At 32.0% G+C, this 11779-nt stretch overlaps 1 protein-coding gene and 1 non-coding gene across 2 annotated transcripts; both read left to right on the plus strand.

The window, feature by feature from the left end:
• The first annotated feature begins 6542 nt into the window (after positions 1–6542).
• On the plus strand, positions 6543–6614 carry TRNAH-GUG. The gene has a single exon. It is a non-coding gene; the product is annotated as a tRNA-His (tRNA).
• Positions 6615–6820: 206 nt separating this feature from the next.
• On the plus strand, positions 6821–9247 carry LOC111369874. Its single transcript, XM_022991581.1, has 6 exons — positions 6821–6953; positions 7051–7191; positions 7273–7395; positions 7469–7726; positions 7811–7975; positions 8866–9247. Exons 1-6 carry the CDS (start codon positions 6909–6911, stop codon positions 9142–9144), a joined length of 1011 nt encoding a protein of 336 aa, XP_022847349.1. The 5' UTR covers positions 6821–6908; the 3' UTR covers positions 9145–9247.
• The last annotated feature ends 2532 nt before the right edge of the window (positions 9248–11779 follow it).

Genomic DNA, 11779 nt, shown 5'->3' on the forward strand with positions numbered 1-11779 from the left:
GGAAGTTACTATATTCCTGCACGTCTCAGAGTCATTAATGAATCAACACCCTCTCTCTATGAGAGTGTATGTTGATTAAAAAATATATTATCATCTTATTTTCAAAGTTCACATATAAACAAATGTACGGCACTTGACATAAATCCTTTTTATTTTTATTTTTGGGGTTTATTCATTTACCCCTCCTAAGTTGTAATCCCTTTTCTTTCTTTTTAATAAAGCTTACCATACCATCACGCGTTGCTTTAATTAAAACAAATTCCTTTTTATTTGAAATTTATAAATTTGAAAAATATTCGAAGATAACATTCATCATTAGTTCAATAAAATAGAAAAAATGTGCTCTCCTTAACATGCATTAAAAGATCACCACTAGAAGTGTACGAGTGCTTGACATATAGTAAAAAAGTGGCTATGAGATCTGGTTTGTTTATAGAGATACAAGCAAGTAATCCATAAACCTTAAAAGTGTCAGCATGTAACCACTAGTCACCAAAATCGATTCGTGAGTCTGAACTAATACTAAGACTGATTTGGTTCATAGTTTGCTTATTTAGTATAACCTCATATTGTCGAACTCAAGATTTTTTTAGAACCAAGTTATTTTTGCTTCAAAAATACACTTCTTTAAAGTTGGTTTCAAAGGATTTACTGAAACACGACTTTGGTCCGTCGTTCTTTAATTTTCCCATTTTTTTTGGGTTTATATATATATATATATATATATATATATATATATATATATATATATATATATATATATATATATATATATATATATATATATATATATATATATATATATATATATATATATATATATATATATATATATATATATATATATATATATATATATATATATATATATATATATATATATATATATATATATAGAGAGAGAGAGAGAGAGAGAGAGAGAGAGAGAGCATTTCTTCATATATTGCATGAACCTAAGATCTTCATATGATATAACAAATTTTTTACCCAGCTATTTATCTTCCATATTTTTTCATTGAATCACCTTCTAGGCCGTCACCATTATCTCCTTCGAAAATATATCTGCTACACCCATTATTTGAGAAATTAGCAAGAATTGCAGCCCTTCAAGCGGCTAATGAGAAGAAATTGCCGAAGGCAATAGAAGATGTCAATGTCTCAGATTTTCACCCTAATCCTTTGTTTTCAAATGACAACAAAAGCCGGATGTAAACAAAAGATGTGACTTCTACACGTCAAGCTTCTCGGGAAATTCACAGACCAACGTTCACATTCCGTATCCAAAATTCTAGGAATGTGACTCAAGCAAAGAAGTTGTGCAGAGATTTTACATTTTAACGTCAACTCTTACTAACGTGACTCGTCATTCTGTCGGGTGCGAGAGATCTGCCGGCCTCCTGTTTGTTTTGTTAGGACTAAAGTGGGACAATGATCAATGTGCACCAGCCTAATCTTACCAAACCTTTTTGTTAAGATACCATAATTCACCCCTTCAGTAAATCTGGAAATTTTTAACATGCATCAGTACAAGTTTGAATTCAAAATTAATGGTGGGAAGAAGAGGACTAGCATGATGGAGAAGAGCCTGTGAAGTTAGCCAAGATGACTGCCCGGAGAACCCACATAAATATACACTCGCTCAATTTATTTTTTCCTGATTAATTTATGTGGCTAATCATATATATTAGGGAGAAATGCAGGCAAGTCATTCTTGGCTACTAAACAAACCTCTTTTCTTCATGTAAGCCCTCTCTTCCTAATTTCTACTAACTGATTTGGAATAATTGTTTCCGTTTAGTCTGTATTTATAGCCTACAGATCCCATTCTAGTATTCTTTCATACTATTGTTGACCTTTGGCAAAAATGCCTCATCCATGATTTCGAAATATAGAAGTCTACGCTGGAATATATTCCTACGAATTATTTGAAGGAACCCGATTTGTGTTCACTTCATTATCTTCAATCTAGCTAACACACGGAAATGGAATGTCAATGATATGTGAAAAAAATTATGGCCTGAATTGTTTCTAAAGTATTACGTGTATGAGAATTGAAGAAAGGAGAATGAGATTCTAAAAAGAATACTCCACAAATATGAAAAAAATAGTTGCAGTCGACTGGGAATCAAATTTATACCTCCTTGACCTTTAATAAAACAAAGAAGACATTGCCTAAAAGCCAAACTCTGTTACTAGTTAAGCCATTGAGTCCCTGGGTTTCGTTTGATTGTTATTTTTTCCATCAGCGTCTTTGACAAAGACTAACATGTAACCGAGGAAAAAAAAGAACAATTGTACGTGACCAACTTGAAAGAAAATTAAGTGAGATGATCCAAGTGAACATATGGTTAACACGCAGTAGAGACGTCCAATAATTTAAACGAATGCATTTATCATATAGTTAGAATGTAAAAGTATTTCTGAAAATAAAGTTATCAAATGAAGTCTCCAATAAGAATATTATTTCCAAAGAATAGTTGATATGGTCTATGAAAAAAAATAATAATAATAATAATAATAATAATAATTGAGAAACTTATGGTATCCAGTAAGAAGATGCATATGGAAACAAATCAAAATTTCAATCGACTTGACCTTCAACAAATTAAAATATGAAATTTCCTCAAAGTCAAACTTTTTTCCAGGTCACATGAATGAGATCGATATATAATATTTTTTACTTAATGTATGTCAATCTTGTTTGTAAAACAAATTTTACTAAGCACGATGATTTTTTATTTTTTATTTTCCGAATGCGCTATGTCAAAATTTTATTGTGCAAAGGAAATACTAATACTTTGTTTGGGGATATGAATCAGTAATAATAAACATAAATCAACTAAAAACTCGAATCATTATCAATATGTTCGTGTTTTACAAATTCTAATTTAGCTAACAAAACATCATGTAGAACTCAATGGTGCAGTTCGTCTAATAGGCGTTACAGAAATAGCAATCGATTTTTTAGTTCTTCTTTGCAATGTACTTATGCACAGTGGCCGATCATTATCCATATATATTATTATTTACTAAGTTATTTAATAACCTAGAACATATAAATCGGGTAAAAGTAAATGGACGTCATTGAACATACAAGAACATCTCATTAAAGTAACTACATCACAAAAATTAGTTTCTTGCGATTATTATTTTATGTACTATCAAGAAAATAATTTATTGACAATCAAATAATGGAAGTTAGGACTGAGCAAAAATAAAAAAACGATAAATTGCCTAAACCAATCAAACTGAACCGGTTTTGGTTGGTTTGGTTTTTATTACGCAAAACCGAATTGGGTTGGTTCGATTCACGGTTTGAAGGCTTAAACCGGTGGGGAACCAACCGGTGAATCCACGACCAATCAACCATGAAGGTTTTATTCCAAATCACAGATTTCACTCCCAAAATCACAGATTTCACTCCATCACTCGGTTATCCTAAACTAGTCTCATTGTAGTCGATTTCTCCAATCTCTCGTCGCCATCTCCAACTCCCGTTGCAATCCAAATTTGAGGGCTTTTTGTTAGCTCCTATATTACTTCTAAAGCCTGAAATCAACTTCAACTCACCGAGACTCCGATAGTCCGACTCCGTAGCTGCAAGGTTATTCAATATTCGTTTCCTCGTTTGATCTGGTTCTGACTATTTTGCTTGAGTGTTAATTTATGTCTGGATTTTTCTTTCTGGTAGCTATATGTTTTGTAAATTGTTCCGACTTCTGAAGACGCCATTCAATTGCACATAGTACTGTTTTTACATTTATATTTCAATCTTTGCTTATTGTTCAATTTATATTAAATTGTTTAAATTGTTCTGAAGACCCCTCCTTTAGTTCTTTATCTCGTGGAAATTAGAAATCTATTGTATTTATATGTGTGATATGAAACTGTAATCCGTATTTGAGATTGTGGAATGCATCTGTAAACTATTTCTATTTAAATCTGTAAATCTGTAATCCATATTTGAGATTGTGGAATCCATTTTTCTATTTAACCTTTGTAACTTGTAAGTGTAAATTAACAATCCGAAAATCCCAGCAACATCAATTCCAGCAATGAGTGTGAATACATTGGTGAAACCCCCAACAACATCAATTAACCTTTGTACACTATGCAGATGTTTGAATATGGATATTGACAATGAGTGTGAATACATTGGTGAAAAACCATAAACATCAATTCCAGGTAGAAATATTACGAATCTTCCTCCACTTCCACCGTCATGTTTAGGGAAGAGAAAGCATAATAGGAAAACTTCGGATGTATGGGATCATTTCACGATAATGGGAGATCCAAAAGATGAAGATGTTAGGTGTGAGTGTAAATATTGTTGGAAAAATAATTAGTTGCAGTAATGTTCAGAATAATATAATGCAAAAATATAAAACTTATCATCCAATCGAGTCTCGTGACAGCACGAGGTCCTAAAGTGAAATTGTCCGTCGATAATTGCTGCCACCTCCGTGGACAATCACTCCCAGCATACAACGATCGTAAACCACTTGTCCAGCAAACACGAATGATTTTACCAGAACTCTCAATTGTACTCCAGAATATATGTAAAAAAAAACTCGAGTATAAGAAATTCAGAATATGAAAAGGAGGATTGATCCGAGATGATTTTTCTATTTTTTTTTTTATGTGTGTTTTTCTCAAAACAAGATATGAGTTTATATAGGCAAGATGGAAGTAATAGTCTCCACCATGATAATGCAGAATTTTAATGACTGAGTAGTAGGTATTTTAATGACTATTAGTGGGTTATTACAAAAACAAACGGTCAGAAAATACTGGCTAATTTTACCCCTTAAAAAAATTAGTTTTTACCCCAATCAAAACATTTTAATATTTGCATGGATAGTGATTCGAACCCCTGACATCCCACACAAATGTCACATTTCCCACCAATATGACACTTCATCTAATTTGATTATTTCTTTCACATTTTATATTTATACCATAAATATATAACAAATATTGTGGGCAATCTTATACCCGTGGGGCTAAGAAATATGGGACTAGTACTTTATGATGTCATTTAGTTAAACACTGTAAAAAGTATCATGGTAGAGTGGGTGACAAAAGGCAAAAAATCTTAAGTTTTGATAAACAATTTGATGGTGGTGGGACCAATCTTATGCCTATTGATAAACAAAATCAGAAGTAATGAAAACGGATGAAGATTCCAACATCAAAGATAAATAAGTCATTTTATGTGTTTGAGTAATGTAATTTTATTGTTTTGCATCGCATTTGATCATATCTTTACAATGAAATATAATTTAAGTTACCACGTTTTGTAGGTGAAGGTGATTAAAAATGATGGCCTTGCTTGGTAAACAACTTTTGGAACTTCGATTTCACTTTCGTGGACATTTTATTTTCCTCGAGTCTATACCTTACATGTTAACAAAATTTATTTTTTGTGCTTGAGTTTCTTTCTTGTAACATAAAATTTATTTTCTTACTCTTGACTTTGGATTATATTGGGATGGAAAAAAGCTTGATGAAGATTCGGTTTGGTTATGGTTATGTGTTGGTTATTAACTATGTCAATGTGAGTGGTTAAATTGAATGGCATATATTGTTTTTTGCATGACTTTTCATTTTTTTATTATGCGATAATATTTTAAAGTCTAAACCAACAAACCAAATCAAACCAAATCGACCGATTTGGTTTGGGTTGGTTTGGTTTAAGAGCTAGAGATGAGTTGGTTTGGGTTGAAATTTTTCCAAACCGACTCATTTGGTTTTAGTTTTGGGTTGAGGTCGAAACCGACCCAACCCAAACCATGCCCAGGCCTAGAAGTTAACATCACATTTTTTATTACGGTAACAAAACACCAGTCTTTTTTTCCAAAAGTAATTAGCATATTTATATGCTGAACTAATTAAAGATATTCGCTCCAAACTTTTTTTTTTTTTTTGCCCTTTACTCGAGCTAATTACGAAACTTATCGTTTGTTTCGACTTTGGCCACATCGTCTAAAACCATTGTAAAAGTAACAAATTAGTCCAAAGTGGCTATTTATCATCAATAACAAGATACTATGGCTATCAATCCAACGCTTGCCCCTCATTCATCTTCTTCTCTAGTGAGTGTTGATTGGATGAATTGGGTATATTTGTTTATTTTGTGATGTGTTAGTTGAATTATAAAATGGTGCTGAGATGTTCAAATTTCACAATATGTTTAGTTAACATGAATATTTTTACCTCGCCACCTTATAGAATTTATAAGATTTATTATAAGTTCAAAGGTATATTTATCACTATTTCCAATAAAATGTAGGTACTCTATAATATGCATCAACAAATCACTGTGAGAAGCGAATAAATGCTCCACAAATAATCGAAAGCGGCTTATATATATGGTTCGTCCGTGAATTTATAAGCATGCTCGCATGTGGTCCCTAAGCCTATGTAGAACTAAATAATCTAGAATTTATTTTTTTCCCATGCTTAGAATCAATGTATGTTGTGGCTATCTCTGCCATGAATACATAAATAATAATATATAGTGGTGACAAAATAAAACAACTGTGGCTGTAGTTTAGTGGTAAGAATTCCACGTTGTGGCCGTGGAGACCTGGGCTCGAATCCCAGCAGCCACATTATTTCCTTTTTTGCCAATCTTTTTTTTTATGTGTCAGATTTTTAAACAGCCAAATTTAGGATACCATTTTGGTAATTCCAGCATTAAATAAGCTGTGAAACGACGCCGCTTTCTCCCCCTCTCTATTCCAATGATATTATCCATTGTATATACTGTATATTTTTAAATACACCTTTTCACCTCAGCTAGAGCTCCACCAAACTAGCCGTTACATATTTAGCTCTCTATTCCCTCTTCTCTCTCCATATTATAAGCATTTTCATTTTCTCTCTAACGAATCTAATAGCTGTAAATGGCGACTTCCATGGATTCTCTATCTCCTTCTTCCCTCAAACAGGTTTGTTTACTCTTTCATTTAATTAAACCCTTCTTTTGATAAAATTCTAATCTAATTTCCACTCATTTCTTGTACCATTCTTGATTTTTTTTTACAGGGATCGCCAAGTTTGATGGGATCTTCTTCCCCAATTTTCAGTCCTTCTTCTGATAAGAGATTCTGGAGTACTCTACGCAGCCGGGTCGACTCGCTTCTCGAGAATCGGAAGCCTATAGATCAATCGTCGCCTGTTCAAATGGTTAGATATTAATTCTTAATTTTTGGACTTTTTTCTCCGATTTGATGACAGATTTTTATGGGTTTTGTCAAAATTGTGTAGAACGATGAAGCGACGAAAAGGCAGAAGAGATTGAAGGAGGACTCGATGCTTTTGCTCAGAGGGTTTGACTCTGTATCTCAGTCTCTTTCTCAGCTTTCTCACAATCTCGAGAATGCTCTACAGGTAACAAAAGATCAGCATCTTAAACTTTCACTTTAGGTCTTTGGTTTTATTTAACAATTACTCTGTTTCTCAGGGAGCTAAAGATCTTTCCAGACCTCCCACATTGACTGAAATACTTCAGGCCACACTGGAGAAAGCCAGAAGTGAAGAATACAAATCGGAAAATGAAAATAAAGACGAAGAGGAAGCGGCAAAAGAGAGTGAAGAAATCAAGAGAGGATCGAAAAGGAAGTCGGATTCTCCAGAATGTACTCAAAATAAAACAGAGGATTCCCAAAATGAAAATGCACAGAGCCCAAAAGAATTGGGGCAGCTCAAGAAAGCGAAAAATGTTAGAATATTTTCCTTTTGATGTAATTGAAGATAATCGATTATTATAAGAGATTTGTACTGACAGATTGACATTTGTTTAAAGCTGGCAATTTCGATGGCAACAAAAGCATCTGGCTTGGCGAGAGAATTGAAAATGATTAAGTCAGATTTAAGGTTTATGCAAGAAAGATGCAGTCTTTTAGAGGAAGAGAACAGCAAACTTCGTGATGGATTCGGCAAAGGCGTCCAGCCTGAGGAAGATGATTTGGTAATTTTCACTTACTCTTTTTAATACCTTTGCATATTATTTCAAAAGAACTGAAATTGGTTGTTCAAAAATTTGAATATTTTGATTTGGGAATTATTAGTGCGCGAATAACTTTCATCACTCTCATCAGTTCATTGGTAGATCTAGTGGCCTATCCAAATTAACTATGTTACTTTTAGTCTATCACTCCTTCTAACATGTTTTTCTCTGTTCATGGCATTCCTATGAGTAGGAATTCTTTAGATCTACGTAAAGCATTTTATAATTACTTAAGTAATTTATCTATCCTTAATCTTATATATAATGCTAATGAATACAATGAATTCCATGTTATCATTGAAGTGTTTTATATGAATTCTCACGTTATGCTGCAGTGAACTTTCAAATGACTGTCTTGTCTGATATTAGGTGGTTTTGGACATGAAAAGGTTGTTCTGAGTAATGTCCTAGCTTTGAATATTCTTAGTAGCAGAACTGATGTCCTACTGGGCAGAATAACAACTGTCCACCATTGATGTGGCACTCTATTTTTTTTATTTTATTTTTACTTTTTAAAAGAAAAAATGTTTTGACTTGCTGATGTGCCACCGTGGGCCGGAGATCATTTCTATTGTTAGTAGTTTTATTATTTGTTGCGCTTATCTTTGCTCTCTTTATAGTTCATCAACAATCGAGATTAGCTCAGGCATGTAAGACAGTCTTGAGAGGTTCATGGGGTTGGTTGCACTGATAATGAATCTTGCCCACAACTTTAACTGTGACTTGCGGGTTTTATGCACGATCTTAGCACACGTTCAATATTGTACTCAAACAAACAGCTATTATTTAAATATGTCTGTTAGGGGATGTCATTGATCGCTTATTGCACCTTCATTCGAAATTCTTTGCAGGTAAGGCTTCAATTGGAGGCACTTCTTGCTGAGAAATCCAGGTTAGCAAGTGAAAATGCGAACTTGAAGAGGGAAAACAAATGCCTTAACCAGCTTGTGGAGTACCATCAGCTCACTTCACATGATCTCTCTGCATCTTATGAGAATTTAATTAGGGGAATGGGCTTAGATTTTTCTTCTCCGGATGATGATGAGACTAATGCAGATTGCACAGATCCAAGAACTGATATATTAGGTGTCTCCAAATCATTGGATGAATGCTATGATGAAGATCTGTGATATTAATTATATTTTTTTTTCTCTACTTCTCTTTTCTTCCCAGACCTGTAATATCAATAATATTTATTTTTTCATTGGTAATTATATTAATCCGTATCAAAAATAATATTTATTTTTTCATTGGTATTATTCAGCTAGATGACAACCATTGCACGTCATTAAACGACAGGTTAACTTTAATGCAATGTCACGTGTTTAATTTAGTTGAACCTTTCGAATATGATTGGTGTTAGATAGTAGTATTATTCTTTTCAATATATAGATAATTCTTTTCAGAAGAATCTCCATATAATTTAATGAATTCTACAACGAAGAGCAAGAGTAAAAAAAAAAAAAAAAGAAAAAAAAGCCTCATACGCACTTTTGTTAGGATCCGAGGTTGTATTTTCCAGATAAATTTCTAATTCTAACTTCAATGATCATGTAGTTTGTGACAAAAACTGTGTGCAAGGTGTGATCTGTTTCAGGCAATGGTGGTGTGTTAGTTAATGGTACGAATTCAAATGTTTCTATTGAACTCTTTGATGTTGAACGTAAAATTTCCGAACAAGTCCAGTGTCAGTGCCAGACTTATACACCTAAGATATAAGGAACATGTTGAGCATATGGGACTCAGTTCTATATTGTAAATTCATGTAATTGAGATATCCTTAAAAGTGTAAAACAACTTCAGTATTTTCAAATTATCACCTTATTTTGATCTTAAACATAAATTTTAGAGAACGATAATATGCAGTATTGAAAATTAAGATATGAGCTTTGGATTTTTTTACTTCGTCTTCAATCTGATGTTACTGATTGTAGTGATCCCACACCCCTGTTGCAATTTTTCCATTACAAAGGACTTAATGCCATAATTTATGAGATTTTAACTCTTTTAATTTACTTGTGTATTAAAAAAAAATGTAAAAAAAATGTAGGTTATGATTGTTATATATATTTTGTTGTACATGCCAAGTTGGAGGATGTTAGAACTATTAAGATTTGGGGTCCATTTTAAAAATTTGACATTGTTAATAGGAGTAGTCCAAATCCTTATAAATTGGTCTATATTTTCATGTTTATTTGATGATTATATCCCTTAACATACCTCTACAAGATAGTGGCTTGTTTGAACAGATCAATCTTTTAATCCGTATGCTTATTTTTTTAGTCTTAATCAAATCGAATCATTCATTAGAGTTTAATAAACTCTGATATCATGTTAAATTTTGGAAGTCCATCTTAAAAGGTCAACATTGTTAATAGGAGTAGCTCAAATCCTTATAAATTGGTCTATATTTTCGTTTTTATTTGATGTGGGATTATATCACTTAAGAAGAACATGTATTAATGCTTAACTAATTAACTCAGTTCTTCAATTTTTTTTATATTTGAACCACTTCCTAAAAAAAAGTAAGCTATTAGACGTGAGGCATATTTCTTTATTTGATTTTATATTCAGCAAATCAGACAATTTTAAAGAGTTAAATAAATACGTATATAAATTTACCATTTTATTTTTAAGTTATTTTTATTACTCTGTAGCTAATTGATTTTGATTTACAAAGTTCCAATTCCTAAAATATGAGCATATTTGGCTTAAAATATTTATTTATAAGTAAATTTTCAAATGAATGATTTTTAAGAAAGTTGCATGAAGATATAACTTTTAGACGGAGAGTGAAAGGTATCCACCACTTTTTGCTTACTAAAAAAATTTTAATTTTCATCTTTTTGTCATTTATTCCAGATACCATTTTCTTTCGCACATGATATAAAACTCTCGAAATATGTAGACATTCTCAAGAAACTGAGAAAAGTTAATGAGAGCTCTTGAGAATGTTAATGAGAGCTCTAGCCAATTAAGACACTCTAGGCTTCATCATCAATTTAGACAATAAGTTCTGTTGTCAAGATTAATCGTTTCAAATTTGCTAAAGGGAGATTTCAATAAGTCGCACTCAAGTCGACTACGTTATTCATTTTTCACGAAGAATTGACCATGTTAAGTAAAATTTTAGTTGGGAAACATATTTCAGTTTGGCCTAAAAAAATAGATTAGTTAAAACAAATTCCGTATCGTAAAAGTTATTTCCTTATATGCTAAGTTTCAATTTTTAAGCTTACCAAACCATGCTTGGGATTTGATTTCTAAAACTCAATTCCACTTTCGCTGGATTCATTTCATTTCAGTTTTATAAATGAAATTAACATTGTCTGGTTTCATAACAATTTGATCGATTAAATCGAGGGATTGGAACTATAGTAGGTGGTAGATTAGGGTGTTTTGCTACAACTCTTGCAAATAAAAAGGGAGAGATGTTTGAAGCTATTGTTGTTGGCTCTTCTATTTTTATTTTTGGTATTTATATAAAATTCATCCTTCCTGCCTTACATCCATATTTCTTGTATCTCAAACTATAAAATAAAATTAGTTTTTCCCACTATATATATATATATATATTTTGTTCAGTTGTGTGTCCATATAGTATATTTTGCTATGATAAATAATTATTTATAATAAATAAATTGTGATTTTATTTATTTATTTCATTTATTTATTATTGAGCATGCGAATTAAAGTGCCTATGATCATATGTGATAATATAAATTAGGTATTTGCATTGAGAAGTACATTGTAACATAACTTACA

This window comes from Olea europaea, chromosome 20, assembly GCF_002742605.1.
Source record: "Olea europaea var. sylvestris chromosome 20, O_europaea_v1, whole genome shotgun sequence".
Classification (NCBI taxonomy): domain Eukaryota; kingdom Viridiplantae; phylum Streptophyta; class Magnoliopsida; order Lamiales; family Oleaceae; genus Olea; species Olea europaea.